Raw genomic sequence first — 14,174 nt, forward strand, 5'->3', positions numbered from 1 at the left:
ATATCGAAAGAACAACTAATGAAAAAACCACGAAACTCAATTCTTAACAAATCAAATATCAAAGAATGAAACTGAAAAAAAATCTATAACACAAAAAATTAAAATTAAAAGAATGAGAGCATCAAAAGTATGAGAATCAAAATAAAATATAAATTAGAAGGCATAAAAAAATTAGCATTATAGTGTTAAATTGAAAAGAAAAGAAACTTTAACAAAAGAAAGAAATCAAAAGAATAAGAATTAAAATGAAAAAGTAAAATAACATAAACTTTGATTGAAAGATAGAATTGAAAACAATAAAATTTTTAAATAAGACTCAAGAAAAAAATTAAAAAATTAAACAAATAAACAATAATCCATGACAAATTGTAATTCAAGAATGAAATTGAAAAAAAAATTAATTTTTTTTTCCAAAAGAACCAAAGACTAAAATTAACAATAAAAGATCTAAAGACTAAAATTGAGAAATGAATAGAAAAGAAGACATGCGTGTATTTTTGCACAGAGAGAGAGAGAGAGAGAGAGAGAGAGAGAAACCATCATTAATAAAAACTTATCTATCGACTATCATCACATGTTACACTTAAAAAAAAAAAACAAGAAAGTCTTTCTAATGATATAACAAAACAACATATTTAGCCATGGAAATATATTGCGATGCAAGCATCGCTATAAGGTCACAATCGCATCCCACACGCCAATTGTTATTTAATTTAAAAATTAATTAATCAGAGTGAAAAGTTTAAAGCATCTCTCATGATTTTGATATTCATAAAAAAATTAATATAAAAAGATAAAATTATCTCTAAATTATTTTCTTATATTTTCCTGAATATACGGGTAGGAATATCTTTTCATAATCTTGCAATAATTTGAGTTAAATTTCATATTTCTTTGTACTTAATTTTAAATCTCTTGGAAAGAAGGGTGGAGATCATCCTCCAAAATCTCTATGCAATTTAAAAAAAATTGCCATGCCACCGAGTATGGCTATTTTGTCTTGCTTCTTCCGTAATGTCAGTGCACAAATAGATAATAAATGTACTTATTGAAGTAGTGTGTAATGTTAAGATCCTCAGACTCTTAAAAACTACAGAAAAAGAAATTAAAATTCTCAAGCATAAGGTTACCACCCTAACTATTAAAAAAATTACAGAGAAACCTCTAATATATTTTGAAAGGTTTTTATTTATAAATCATCTTAAAAAAAAAAAACAGCCTACAGGGATGTTTAAATACAAGAAAACATCCTAATTAATAAAATTCTAATGAAAAATAATCCCAAACAAGAAGGAAAATAATAAAAATTCTGAAAGAGTAGCTTTAGGGTCTAATTTGAATAAAAAATATTCACTAACTTTAAATTGTCCCATGAATTTCACCTCTACTCCATGTTCATGTACCTCTAGATTTACCATTGGCAATATTGGTAATTGAAGTTAGAACACTAAGCATGTGTGAGTTGGGATTGAATCTTTTTCCAAATCTTTTTATCATTGATTGAAATGTCAACAATAGGAGCATCATGCATCAATCATTTTAATCACTATTATTACCTCAAGCTGCTTCTCTTTTATGTTTGCCTCCGTTTAAGGTTATATATATATATAACTTTGATATATTCTAAAAGATCTTTATTTCAGAAATTCTCTTGAAAAAATAGCCTATAAAATTGTTTAAACACAACAACAACAAAAACTCTAATAAAAGAAATTCTGATTAATTTAAAAACAACAAGAAAAATAATGAAATTTCTGAAACAGTATCTTCTAGATCTAATGGTGGCCTGAAGACAAAAATAGCTGGCAAGCCAGTACCACTTTATAATTAATCCTTGGATGGCAAGACTCTGAATCTGATCCAGCAAATGGATAAAAAATTGTGCTTATGTTCATCAAACTGTGTGTAAGACTTGTACAAGAACTCTCAAAACCTAACAATTAAAAACAATATAGTAAAAATAATTATGCAAAGATAGTAGTAATGTAGGAAAGAGCAGATCACCGATAGGATTTCATATAATTAATTAAACCTTGGAACACACATGGGTTAAGCAAAAACAAAGAATGGCATAATGTCATGGAGAGCTAGCCATCTAGATAATTAAAAGAAAACAACAGCCTTTTCAAAGCCATGCAAGTTTGCCTCTATCCAAGTCTTCCAAGTGAAGAAAACAAGAAAGAAACTGTAGTACAAGATGAGAACCTCGTAGTATAATACTCAAATGCTCTGAAGAAAGAGTAAAGGCCTATGCATACCATAAACGTGTGACATTGTAATAAATTAAAACCAGAAACATCTTCTTATATTCTTCTCCTCTATTGGCTTCCCTATATATACACATTACAAACCGCATAAACATCATCAAGTTCTCACTTAAAGTCCAAGGAACCACCTGCAGAGCTAACTGATCTCCATCCTTCAGCTAACCACGCTCGCTTAATTCAAATGGCCAAGGTTCATGCCTTCCCACAAGTTGACTCTTCTTCTTGCTCTGCTTCTACTTCCTACATGTCTTCAAAGCCAGAAACTTTCACTGTATGGATGAAATCACTTTTGATGCAAACAAATGGATGCACTGTTTTTAATAAAAACGGTGAGATTGTTTACCGAGTTGATAATTATGACAAGAAGGCCGGGAGCAATGAAGTTTATCTCATGGATCTCAGGGGAAATGTTCTTTTCACTATACTTAGAAGGGTATGTTCATGTGATTTCCAAGCATGTATATATATATATATATATGATCAGCCTGATCATTTTAAAGAACACCCTTTTGTCACAAAGATTAATGTGCTTTTTCTTCAATCACTGCAGAAACTATTCCTTTTCAGACAATGGAGGGGTTACAAAAGTGATGGCTTAAAATTAAAGACTCAAGAGCCTTATTTCCAAGTTAAAAGATGTTCAGAAATATTCGAAGGTGATCTATCCTGTCAAATTACTGTTCGATCCGGTGACGCTCAAGAGAGTTGCTACTACAAGTTAGAAGCCTTATCTGGAAAATTAGCATTCAAGATTACAAACAGCAATGGGGAAATTGTTGCAGAGGTATGCTTCTGGTTTTCCCTGAATTGTAAATTTACGATCTGGGACTCGGTTATATATTATATAGTTCAGTCTCTATAAATCTTATGTCATAGGCAATGTTATTAACATTTAGTTTTTGTGGTTGGTGTCTGTACAGGCCCAGAGAAAGCGATCATCCAAAGGTGTATTACTAGGGGATGATGTCCTAACCTTGGTGGTGGAGCCTCATACCGATGATCATTCCTTTATCATGGCACTTGTGACTGTGTACGGATTGATGCATCATAAGCTGTGAACAGTCTTCAAAATGTACACATCAGATAATTTTTATTTATATGGACTTAAGTGTAGAGGAAATATTTTTTTGATCAATTCAACACGCGAGAACTTCAGCTAATATCATTTTCTTTTTTCGGTGCCGAGTTGTATAGAAATTTTAAAGTCGTGATCCGTTCCCAAGTTTTTCTTTCACAATTTACACTTCCATTTTTCACTCACTATTTCCATTAATGCTAAGTTCTCATGTGATGTAATGTATATTAGACCCATAAATTATCTAACTATCGGTCACTTAATGCTTCCACCTTATATGTTTCTTACAACTACAAGAAATGTTAATATTTCATTAATATGCTTAATTCAAATTAACTTCGGATGATGTTTCAAAATCTAAAAAATATGTTATTTGATATTTAGAAAATAGTTATTCAAAATGTTCATGTAATTAGTTTTTTTCTCCTTTAACTTGAGAAGTATCAAATTAATGATAAAAACGTTAGCGATAGGATTTTAAGACCCTTTAATAATAAAATCAATGATTTTTATGAGAATAACAATAGATAAAAGAAATAATTTTAAATTTCAACAGCAAGAGCATTTGTTCTTGTTTTTTGGGGGTGATTGATGCTTTAAAATATACAAGCTTTTATAGAAAAATAATAATTATAAATATTTTACGTAGATGATTTAAGAGGTATTTATACTCCATAAACCTTGTTGTTTTGATAAAAGCAAGAGGGCTTAAAAGGTCATCTCTGCTTGTTAACTTTAATAAGGAATAAATATTTTTTACACATCATTAATAAGGGTTAAATATCTATTACAAATTATTAGTGAGATGAAAAATGTAGTAAACCATTTGAGAGATCTTTCTATACATTTATAGGTACAGAGAGATGATTATCTTTTACATGAGTAAATCATGCCATTAATATAAAATAGAGCTTGATAGGCTTGAGTTTTTAAAACCAATTGGATCTGGTAAATGACTAAACTCATATGAAAATGGTATGAATGTTTATAAAAAATTGTAATACCTTTAGTTTAATGGATATTTGAACTCAAATATATTGGTTCTAATATCTTATCATATTCATGTTGCATTGGGCTCAGCTAATAACTGAATCCTAGTGTAATGGGCAAGGGCAGAGTTAGGTGCATTTTAAAGGGCAGGCCAAAATTAAAATAATAATATATATTATTAAAATGCTTATTTGTTTTGCAGAGGTGCGAGCCCCTGCTTACCACCCCCTGATTCCACCCCTAATATTAGGTCTAGAAAGTTATCATATTCATGTTGTTATAGGCTCTTTTAATGCATAAAAATATCGAGTAAAAAATATTGACTCATCAGTTTTTCATCAAATTTTAAGTGGATGATGTGTAAAGTTTTAAAAGATATCTTGGAAGACAATTGGTCAAGTGATATCTTGTTTTTTACAGGGACGGGAGGTCTAAACTAAGTATTAGTTTAAAAAAAAAAATCAAAAAAAAAAAAAATCTCTAAAAACAAAGAAGAAAGTAAGTGAAATCACTTTACAATCCATAATGATTATTTTTAGAGGGAACAAGCATTGAGCACTCTTGAAATTTTTCATTTTTAATATTAAAGATCCAATTACATCCTTAATAAAATAAATTTTTGTTTTCGTCTCTTATGTAACATGTATCATCATCCCAAGTGATGCACAAGTCATTCCAACTCTAGTTTGAAAAAAAAAAAAATCACCATTAAATTAACAACTCAACATTCTCCGATATAGATAGAGAGAGAGAGCTGAAACTTTCATTCCCATTCAAATGCTCGAATAAACCCAATAAGACAAAATAAAATAAAAATCGTCCCAAGTAAAAATCAAGATTGAAAATCAGATTGGCATGACTATGATGACAATCGCATCCTATCAGAAAACCTGCCGGAAAAGTCAGTTGATAATAGAAATAGCCCCTAAACTGACCAATTCTACCACAACTCAGGTGACCGGCCAATATAAGGTTCTGCAAGGTAAGAGTACAAAATAATCTTGGCTCTAATAATTTAGAGTGCCAAGTAAAAGAAACCTCCATTAAAAGCTTTGTTTAGAAGGCTCGTTCCTTGACAATGTCCAAGCTCATTTCGCTAGGATCTGTCGCCTGTAACTCAACTTGAACCCCATCAAGCTCTCTCCTGAATCTATCCCTTGAACTAGCATACAACATCTTACTTCTTATCTTCGATGTGTCAGGAGACCTGAAACCAAGCGATATTAATTTTAGATAGCGACACAAATAAACTCAGATTAAGAAAAATAAAAATAAAACTTGCACTAAAAAAGATAATTCAATTGCAATATTTCCTTGATGTTACCATGCAACGAAGAAAATTTTGCTCTTTTGAACGTTCTCATCGGTAGTGAAATCGAAATCGTAGACAGCATATCGGCACTCGTTGGCTGGCAAACTGGCAGTGAAATCATCGTAGCTTTGTTGAGGTTCTCCCAATGTCTCCACCACCACTTGTTGGATCTTTTCTTCAATCTTGAAGACGATAAATCGGTGGCTCCTTTTTGCTTTAAGTTCCATGAACCTCAGCTTACACTCGTCATCAACAGCCATTCCAGATGCTGAATTCGCCTGTGCCATATATTAAAAATAATAATAAAAAATATGAAACTCTAGCTCACTACAGTAGATAATTAATCCTCATTAAGCAGAAAGGAAATATTTGTAATCTTTAATTTTAGATTGTGTTTACCACAGTACAGATGATGCGAATTTTGGGTTTCACTAATGCAACACTATTTTGTGACTGTTTATGACTCGGATGATATCAACATTATTTTGCCGTGGCATCTGTTCAAAAGTCAATTTTCTCGCTATATTTTTTGTTTTTTGTCAATTGAAAAAAAAAGGGATTAAATTAAGCCAATTTATAATTGTCTCCGATTTCCCTCAATTCAATGCATCACATGAGAGGGGAGCGAGAGGGAATTGAAGATTTGCTACAAGTGAAAGGGGAAGGAAAATTGGCTGCATGTGATGCATAATACTGGTTGAGATTGAAATATGTCATTGATTGCCATGATTTAAGTATTGTGGTTGGATGTGCTTTTAAAAAATTAATTTTTTTTAAACTTGAAATTAATATTTATTTTGTATTTTTTGATTGTTTTGATATGTTAATTTAAAAAAATAAAAAGTTATTAATTTAATATATTTCCAAGTAAAAAATACTTTAAAAACAATATTTATTACACTTTCAAACAAACATATATCCATCTTTGCAGCAGCGATCGACAAGAAAATGAAACAGTGTGAGAGATTTAAAATCTAACATGTGAATTAGGGAATATTTCTAATTAAGTTGTGACAAGGATAACATGTGAATCAAATTCCATTTGCACAGGAGGAGTGATTTCATGGAATGGGGGAAAAACAGGGGAACTTTCTCAGGTCCAAAATCAATAATTGGATAAAGAATATATTTTGATTGGATAGCTTTAAAAGATGCTTGAATACAATGTGAGACAATGGGAGCTCATTTCACAATGATTAACATTTTAAGTCAAGCCCATAAGAACTTTTCCTGTCACTGTGAAATTGACAAAGAAATGGAATTTAGGTGAAAAAAAACAATCATGTATACAGAATGGCAAAAGAGGATGGCTTCCGCCTTGAAGGAACTCGAATTTGAAATTGTAATCACGCATGATAGTTTTCAATAGCAATATTTTCGTGCAACGGAGAGGTAGAGAGGAAGCAAGAACATACCATTTTGCCACCAAAGAAGGTCGGGCCTTGTGAATTGTTGAGAAGGGATGAAGGGAGAGGGAGCACAGAGGATCGATGAGAGTTAAAAAAGAGAATGGAGATCCTTGTTTGTTGGGATCATGAGAGGTGGAATTTCAAGGGTGGAATGGAATTGTGGAAAATGAGAGAGTTTGGAAGAGAAAATGATGGGTGTTATTGTTGGTGTTGGGATTTTTTTGTGGCTCCTGGTTTATAATGTCTCCCTCTAAACTTAGTAAGCTAAAACTATCTATTTTTGGATAAATATGTTCTTTTGGATCATGCAACGTTGAGAAGTCCAAAAAATACAGGTTAACATTGAACAAGATATGATAGAGACAAGGTTATTTGGTCTGTGTTGCACTGTAAGTTGAATTGATCGTAGAAAACTCTGTTTCTAATATATTTAATGGTAAAGGTTGAGATAAAAAAAAATTAAATTTATAAGATTTAGATAATTTTATATTAAAAAAATTAAAAAAAAATATATGAAACATAATTCTCAAATAATATAATATTCAATGATAAAATTAAAAAATTAATTAAAAAATAATTTAAAAAAAATTAAATCAACCTAATAAACTCATAACTCAGGTTATAGGATTGAGACAATTTTATAAAAAACAAACTAAAAAAATTATAAAACCCAATTAAAACATATTTAATTAAAAAGGACCTCAAAAAATAAACATTATTAATTTAAGTTAATTTGTCAAACTAACAATTTGAATTATGAGATTGAGATAATTCATACAAAGTAAATAAAAATATTATAAAGTATGATTTTCAATTAATTCAATATAAAATGATAAAATAAAAAAATCAATTAGAAAAAATAGCTCAAAAAAATAAAAAAATGTTAGCTTGTATTTTTTTCAAAACAATATAATATTAAAAAAAATTAATAAAAAATAACTGAATAAAAACAAACAAAATACTATTAAATTGAATAATATTGTGTAAGTGTAGCTACGTTAATTTTGCAACGCCATTTATTGCTTTGTTAAAAGTTAACCTGTGTTTGTTTTCCCTGAGATTTGCCATCAAATATGATGGAGATGCATGAAAGGTTTAGGAGCTAGGACCAGTTGATTATTTGTCAATTTGGTAATGATACCATTAAAATGGACTCTTAAGTGGATGATTCCAACAATCTATTCGTTTCATAGTTTTACTTCAAACAATTGAGGAAACCTGGACAATAATTGAGTAAAAAGGCAGCACATCACATGATCTAAGGATGTTCAATCATGAAGATTACAGAAAAGAAAAAAGAAAAAGAATGCTCAGTAACGATATAAATCTAGCTTGCCTCTAGTTGAAGCCTGCCAAATGCCCAACAGGGTAAGTGTCCGAAGACAATATCATAGCAAAATCAGAAAATAGCATTAATGTCCCCTTTTATTTTGCAGGAGAATTCACTCATGACGTTTGATGGAAATGTGAAAGAGTCCTGGAGATCCATCAGAGGTTTACAAGTTTATTTGATTCTGTGTTTAAAAGTATTTTTAATTTTTTTTTATATTATGCTATTAAAAATAAATTAAAAAAATAATATATTTTAATATATTTTTAAATAAAAAAACACTTTAAAAAATCATATTATATTTTCAAATTATATATCTACTCAAAAACCAATTAATAATAATAATAATTTAGATAAGGGTACCATCAAATTGCATTCAACTTACCTACAAGGAAACTTGGTAAATAATAAAAAGGTGTTTATTTTTAATTTTTATAATTAAAATTATGGTTAGGTATAATCTAATTATATATAAAATTTAATTATAAAAATTAATATTTTTTTAATTTTTTATTTTTCAATAGGTTTTACACTTTTCAATCTTCATATCTGAACAAACTAAGATACTAGAAACGTAATATAAATTTAAATTGTGTTTTTAAAAAATTTAAATTTTTTATTAAAATTTAATATATTTAATATATTTTGAATCATTTGTATTAATATTAAAAATAATTTTTAAAAACTAAAAAAATATTATAAATACATATTTTAATATAAAAAATTATTTAAAAAATAATTGTAATAATGAGAAAAACATACTCTAAATGAAAAAAACTAAATGTGACCCCAGTACTTTCAATCATCATGACATGAGCATAAATATAGCTCAGCCTGCCTTGTAGTTGAAGCCTACCACTTGAAATATTGTCAGAGAACAAAAATAGCCATACCTAAGCCCATATCAATCACTCGTAGGGCATCGATGACCCATCAATCAATCATCTCCACCACTTGAGATCCTCCCCACCATATTCCATGACAATCGACAAGGCCCGGCACCGCATCACTTGACCTCTCAACTTCGATGAGGATGATGACGAAAAAAGGGTGGCTGGTCAGCTGTGTTTACGAGCCTCTTTCTTTCTTTCCTTCCTTAGCTGCAATGGATGATAATTGATTGATAAGTCTGTTCTCACATGATGAGCTCTTTGCATCTCCTCCTCCTCATTCATAGCTGTCATATTTCTTCTTCGTTTCTTACTGTTTTTTATTTGCTTAGGTTACAATTTCCAATCCTGCGACGTCTACCTTTTGTCAGATCATCACTGATGATGAAGTATCCCCCAAGTTTCCTCTTCCGTCGATCTTAGCCGCTTGATGGAATCATTAATACTGTGACTTCTTAATTTACAAATAAAAACAAAATCCGAAAAATTACTCAGCCCCTTAACCAATCACCTCATTCCACATGTCAAACTACGAACCCACCCACTACTCTTCGCGTTGATTCACCCCCTCCTCCCATGTTTGCGCTTCATCACGAGTACGTGTAGGTTATTCTTTCAAAATATTTTTTTATTTAAAAATAGATTAAAATATTTTTTTATTTTTAAAATTAACTCATAAAAAATAATAAAATTATAATTTTTTTAAATAAATATATTTTAAAAAAATATCTAAAAACACAAACCACTCCCGAACAGCCTCTCAAGCCCAGCCTAAATTAATGATATCCACATGACAGACTTTTGCAGTCCACGTGTCAACTGTAATAACAAAAATGTCCTGCTCCTCCACCAGAGAAACAAAACCCAATTTCAAAAATCTCAAGTTCCCACCAAAACCAAACGTCAACCGCTTCCCCCGCCGTCAACTAACAGAAACCGTCAAATCCTCCTTTTTATTAACATGCAAGAAACCCACAAAACACACACTTCCACTCCCTAGAAAACAAAGAAAAAACCACTAAACTTCCCCTCACTTTCCCAAGAAAATGAGGGAAATCCTTCACATCCAAGCAGGTCAATGTGGAAACCAAATAGGAGCAAAGTTTTGGGAAGTGGTATGTGCAGAACACGGGATTGACTCAACGGGTCGATGCCAAGGTGAGTCAGCTCTTCAACTCGAGCGAGTTAATGTTTACTATAACGAAGCCAGTTGTGGAAGGTTTGTGCCTCGCGCTGTTTTAATGGATCTTGAACCGGGCACTATGGATAGTGTTAGATCTGGTCCATATGGGCAGATATTTAGACCGGATAATTTTGTGTTTGGGCAATCTGGTGCCGGTAATAACTGGGCTAAAGGGCATTATACTGAGGGAGCCGAGTTGATTGATTCTGTTCTTGATGTTGTGAGAAAGGAAGCTGAGAACTGTGACTGCTTGCAAGGTAAGGTTGTTTTGGTCTTTGGTTTGTGCCTTTACTCTTGTTGTTTGTTTCTCAAGAAAACGAGGGAGAAAAAAATCATGTGTTAAGAGTTACATGTGCTAATAATGTATAAGCAGTTAAAAATCAGTATGGTGAAAATTGCAGGGTTTCAGGTATGCCACTCATTGGGAGGTGGTACAGGGTCCGGGATGGGAACACTATTGATCTCGAAAATAAGAGAGGAATACCCAGATCGAATGATGCTCACATTCTCAGTGTTCCCATCCCCAAAGGTCTCGGACACTGTGGTCGAGCCATACAATGCAACTCTCTCTGTTCACCAGCTTGTTGAGAATGCTGATGAGTGTATGGTTCTTGATAATGAGGCCCTTTATGATATCTGCTTCCGTACTCTCAAGCTCACAACTCCCAGCTGTAAGCACCCCTTTCAGCGATAACCTTTCATTGCTCCCTCCCTCTCAATATCCAATTTAAATGGTTTGTTTGTTTGTTTAATTTAATATAGTTTTGCTTTTATTTTGTTTTTCGTTCATTTTTTTCCTAGAAACTGAACTAGGAAAAACGCAATCATGATTCATGATGTGAGATGGTATTTGGTGAGTTTGGTTTGGGCCTTTATTTTAAACGGGGAATTTGCTGTGTCGAGAATTGGAAACAATGCTCTAGTGTACCTATAGGGATGCGAACGTGAATAAACAACTGTGTGCTCATGGTATGGTAGGTGCATAAATATATCCTCAATTACTCGGTGATCTTCCTGGGGCTCTTTAAGCCACATGATTTTCCCGTTCTTTTCTGTCCCAATGGTAGCCCGGCCAACCACGCGGTTGGCTGCACTATCAAGGCACTTAGGGTATGCTTATTTTAACGTGGTGCATCGACGCTGTACTTGGACTCACAAATACAGTTTTGAGTGCACAAGGGCCTCATTTGGTATGGCTGTTTAAGATCTAAGATTAGGTGCCCGTTTGGTAACCCTGGCTTCTGGGCTTTCTTTCTTAGCTGCAAGTTGTTTGGTAAAATTCTATGAGCTGTTTTGAAAGCTATCTAAATTCGACAAGTCAAAAGCGCTATGAAATGTAGGTTTTGACAGCTAGAAACCATTGCTTTTCCAAACGGAACCCCAGGTTTCATAGGTCCTGCCATTTTTAGTATTGCTTCATTGCTTGGATAATAGCTTTAACAACTCTAATAATTGTTTTGATACGCTCATTGTTTATCACATGGTTGTCCACGGCTTGCTACAACTAACAACCATCTCTTGTTGCTGTGTAACTTATATTTATAGGCCTACGTTTTGAGAAGAAATATGTTTTTTTTTTTAACCGCAGAATAAATAAATTTGGGATTTTGGAGAATTTTCTTTCCCTGTTACATTATATAGTTTTTCACCGTGATGCGATTATCAATGTGATAGATGCCTTTACTCTTTATGTAACTAACTGGAAAATTTTGTTTCAGTTGGGGATCTGAACCACCTGATTTCTGCCACCATGAGTGGTGTTACATGCTGCCTTCGTTTCCCTGGTCAGCTCAACTCAGACCTTCGCAAACTTGCTGTAAACCTCATCCCATTCCCCCGGCTTCATTTTTTCATGGTTGGCTTTGCGCCTCTCACATCCCGTGGCTCTCAGCAATACCGTGCCCTGACTGTACCTGAACTCACCCAACAAATGTGGGATGCCAAGAACATGATGTGTGCTGCTGATCCTCGCCATGGCAGATATCTCACAGCATCTGCAATGTTTCGTGGCAAAATGAGCACAAAGGAAGTTGACGAGCAGATGATCAATGTCCAAAACAAGAACTCGTCCTACTTTGTTGAATGGATCCCCAACAATGTCAAGTCCACGGTCTGTGACATCCCTCCTACAGGCTTGACAATGGCTTCCACATTCATTGGCAACTCCACATCAATCCAAGAAATGTTCAGAAGAGTTAGTGAGCAGTTCACTGCTATGTTCCGCAGGAAGGCCTTCTTGCATTGGTACACTGGAGAGGGAATGGATGAGATGGAATTCACAGAGGCTGAGAGCAACATGAATGATTTGGTCTCAGAGTACCAGCAATACCAGGATGCAACTGCTGATGAGGAAGGCGAGTTTGAAGATGAGGAGGAAGCATACGGGGATGAGGCCTAAAGACATGAAATCTGAATCTTTCCTTCGTTTGCATATAGGATGTATGGATTGACTGATTTACTTTTGTTCTACTTTTTTTCAGTTACATGCTTTGGAGTCTTTCCAATACGTGGAGTTATTTTTCAAGCAATGTTGCATTGCATGTTTCTTGGTGGGTGTGCATCTTTCAAATTGGTTTTGTTGGCTCTGCAGTTCACAAAAAAGTGTTGGTCTTGACTGCTGTTGTCTCAATAATAGTTAAACTTCAAGCAGTACTTCTGTTGTGAAAATGCTCCTTGTTTTTGGTATTTTCGCCAGAATCGTACGTTGACATTCTAGATTAAACCTATATCTGCCATGTATGAGCAAGGGTTTTGAAACTCCTCTCAAACCTATATCTGGCAATCAAGAGTTCTTTTTGGTTTTTAGTTCAGCAAGTAAAAATTTGGTAAAATAATACAACACAAAATATTTAGATAACATAGTTTAGACAGTTATAGTTAGCATTTGTCATTCGTAAGTTACAAGTATTATATTCAATGACACAATTTACAATAAAACGAGAGAAAAAAAAACAGATTTAAGAGAAAATTTCAATGATAACATTGTTGATAATGATTGTAAAATCTTGATAAAATAAATCTAATAATATTAATAAAGATTATCAACGATAAATGAAATGGACACCACAAGCTATTTAAAGGTGTCAGAGTTTATTAGGGGTGAGTGTTTATTAGGGGTGATTATTTTTGGTTTGATTCGATTTTTATCAAAATAAATAACCAAACTAAAATTAAAAAAAAACTGAACTGAAACTGGTTCAAACCAACTGGTTTAGATTTGGTTTGGTTTTTTAGAACAAAAACTAGTTCAAACCTGTTTGGCTTGTTTTTTCATTTTGACTTGGTTTTTTGGTTTGGCTTGGTTGTTTCCGGTTCGATTTGATTTTTTTGGTTTCAGGCTTAAAAAACCAAAACCAAACTAATTAGTTTTTTCAAAATTATAATTGGTTTTTTTCACGGTTTAGTTTTTTTAATTACTTTTTTTGTTTTCTCAGTTTAATTGGTTTTTTGATTTTTTTGTTCACTCCTAACGATCACTTATCTTTGGTTGAGTGTATAGCTTAACATGGTCACTGTTGATGATTTTTTTTATATCGTTAGATTTGTTTTGTTAAAATCTTTTCAACGATCCTAGTAATGTTGTCATCAGAGCTTTAATCTGCCTACATGATATTTCTCTCTCTCTCTCTCCACAAATTGAGAAAAAAAAGACCCTGAAGCACATTGAAACTCCAATAATGACAAAACCAATATTGTTGAAATGATCTAAAAATATCCA

The 14,174-nt window shown here is 32.5% G+C and overlaps 3 protein-coding genes across 4 annotated transcripts; 2 read left to right on the plus strand and 1 right to left on the minus strand.

The window, feature by feature from the left end:
* Positions 1-2,348: 2,348 nt before the first annotated feature.
* Positions 2,349-3,407, plus strand: LOC105129035 (protein LURP-one-related 4-like). Its single transcript, XM_011030939.1, has 3 exons — positions 2,349-2,700; positions 2,818-3,051; positions 3,188-3,407. The coding sequence occupies exons 1-3, from the start codon at positions 2,449-2,451 to the stop codon at positions 3,323-3,325; spliced, it is 624 nt and encodes a 207-aa protein (XP_011029241.1). The 5' UTR covers positions 2,349-2,448; the 3' UTR covers positions 3,326-3,407.
* Positions 3,408-5,025: 1,618 nt separating this feature from the next.
* LOC105129036 (actin-depolymerizing factor) lies at positions 5,026-7,269 on the minus strand. Of its 2 annotated transcripts, XM_011030941.1 has the most exons (3): positions 7,060-7,269; positions 5,657-5,922; positions 5,026-5,539 (listed from the first exon to the last, which is right to left on the minus strand). In XM_011030941.1, exons 1-3 carry the CDS (start codon positions 7,060-7,062, stop codon positions 5,389-5,391), a joined length of 420 nt encoding a protein of 139 aa, XP_011029243.1. In that variant the 5' UTR covers positions 7,063-7,269; the 3' UTR covers positions 5,026-5,388. The 2 variants fall into 2 exon arrangements, with proteins under 2 accessions (XP_011029243.1, XP_011029242.1); XM_011030940.1 differs by lacking the exon at positions 7,060-7,269 and having other exon boundaries at positions 5,657-5,931.
* Positions 7,270-10,241: 2,972 nt separating this feature from the next.
* Positions 10,242-13,141, plus strand: LOC105129038 (tubulin beta-1 chain-like). Its single transcript, XM_011030942.1, has 3 exons — positions 10,242-10,713; positions 10,858-11,127; positions 12,175-13,141. The coding sequence occupies exons 1-3, from the start codon at positions 10,320-10,322 to the stop codon at positions 12,852-12,854; spliced, it is 1,344 nt and encodes a 447-aa protein (XP_011029244.1). The 5' UTR covers positions 10,242-10,319; the 3' UTR covers positions 12,855-13,141.
* The last annotated feature ends 1,033 nt before the right edge of the window (positions 13,142-14,174 follow it).

The sequence above is a fragment of the Populus euphratica genome, unplaced genomic scaffold (genome assembly GCF_000495115.2).
Source record: "Populus euphratica unplaced genomic scaffold, PopEup_1.0 scaffold48.1, whole genome shotgun sequence".
In the NCBI taxonomy this organism is placed as follows: Eukaryota; Viridiplantae; Streptophyta; class Magnoliopsida; order Malpighiales; family Salicaceae; genus Populus; species Populus euphratica.

Coding starts and splice junctions, on each gene's coding strand:
- LOC105129035 (XM_011030939.1), top strand. CDS start 2,449: ATGGCCAAGGTTCATGCCTTCCCACAAGTTGACTCTTCTTCTTGCTCT. Junction 2,701..2,817: donor TTTTCACTATACTTAGAAGG/GTATGTTCATGT, acceptor CAATCACTGCAG/AAACTATTCCTTTTCAGACA. Junction 3,052..3,187: donor ATGGGGAAATTGTTGCAGAG/GTATGCTTCTGG, acceptor GTGTCTGTACAG/GCCCAGAGAAAGCGATCATC.
- LOC105129038 (XM_011030942.1), top strand. CDS start 10,320: ATGAGGGAAATCCTTCACATCCAAGCAGGTCAATGTGGAAACCAAATA. Junction 10,714..10,857: donor GAACTGTGACTGCTTGCAAG/GTAAGGTTGTTT, acceptor TGAAAATTGCAG/GGTTTCAGGTATGCCACTCA. Junction 11,128..12,174: donor CAAGCTCACAACTCCCAGCT/GTAAGCACCCCT, acceptor ATTTTGTTTCAG/TTGGGGATCTGAACCACCTG.
- LOC105129036 (XM_011030940.1), bottom strand. CDS start 5,931: ATGGCACAGGCGAATTCAGCATCTGGAATGGCTGTTGATGACGAGTGT. Junction 5,540..5,656: donor AAAATTTTCTTCGTTGCATG/GTAACATCAAGG, acceptor GCTTGGTTTCAG/GTCTCCTGACACATCGAAGA.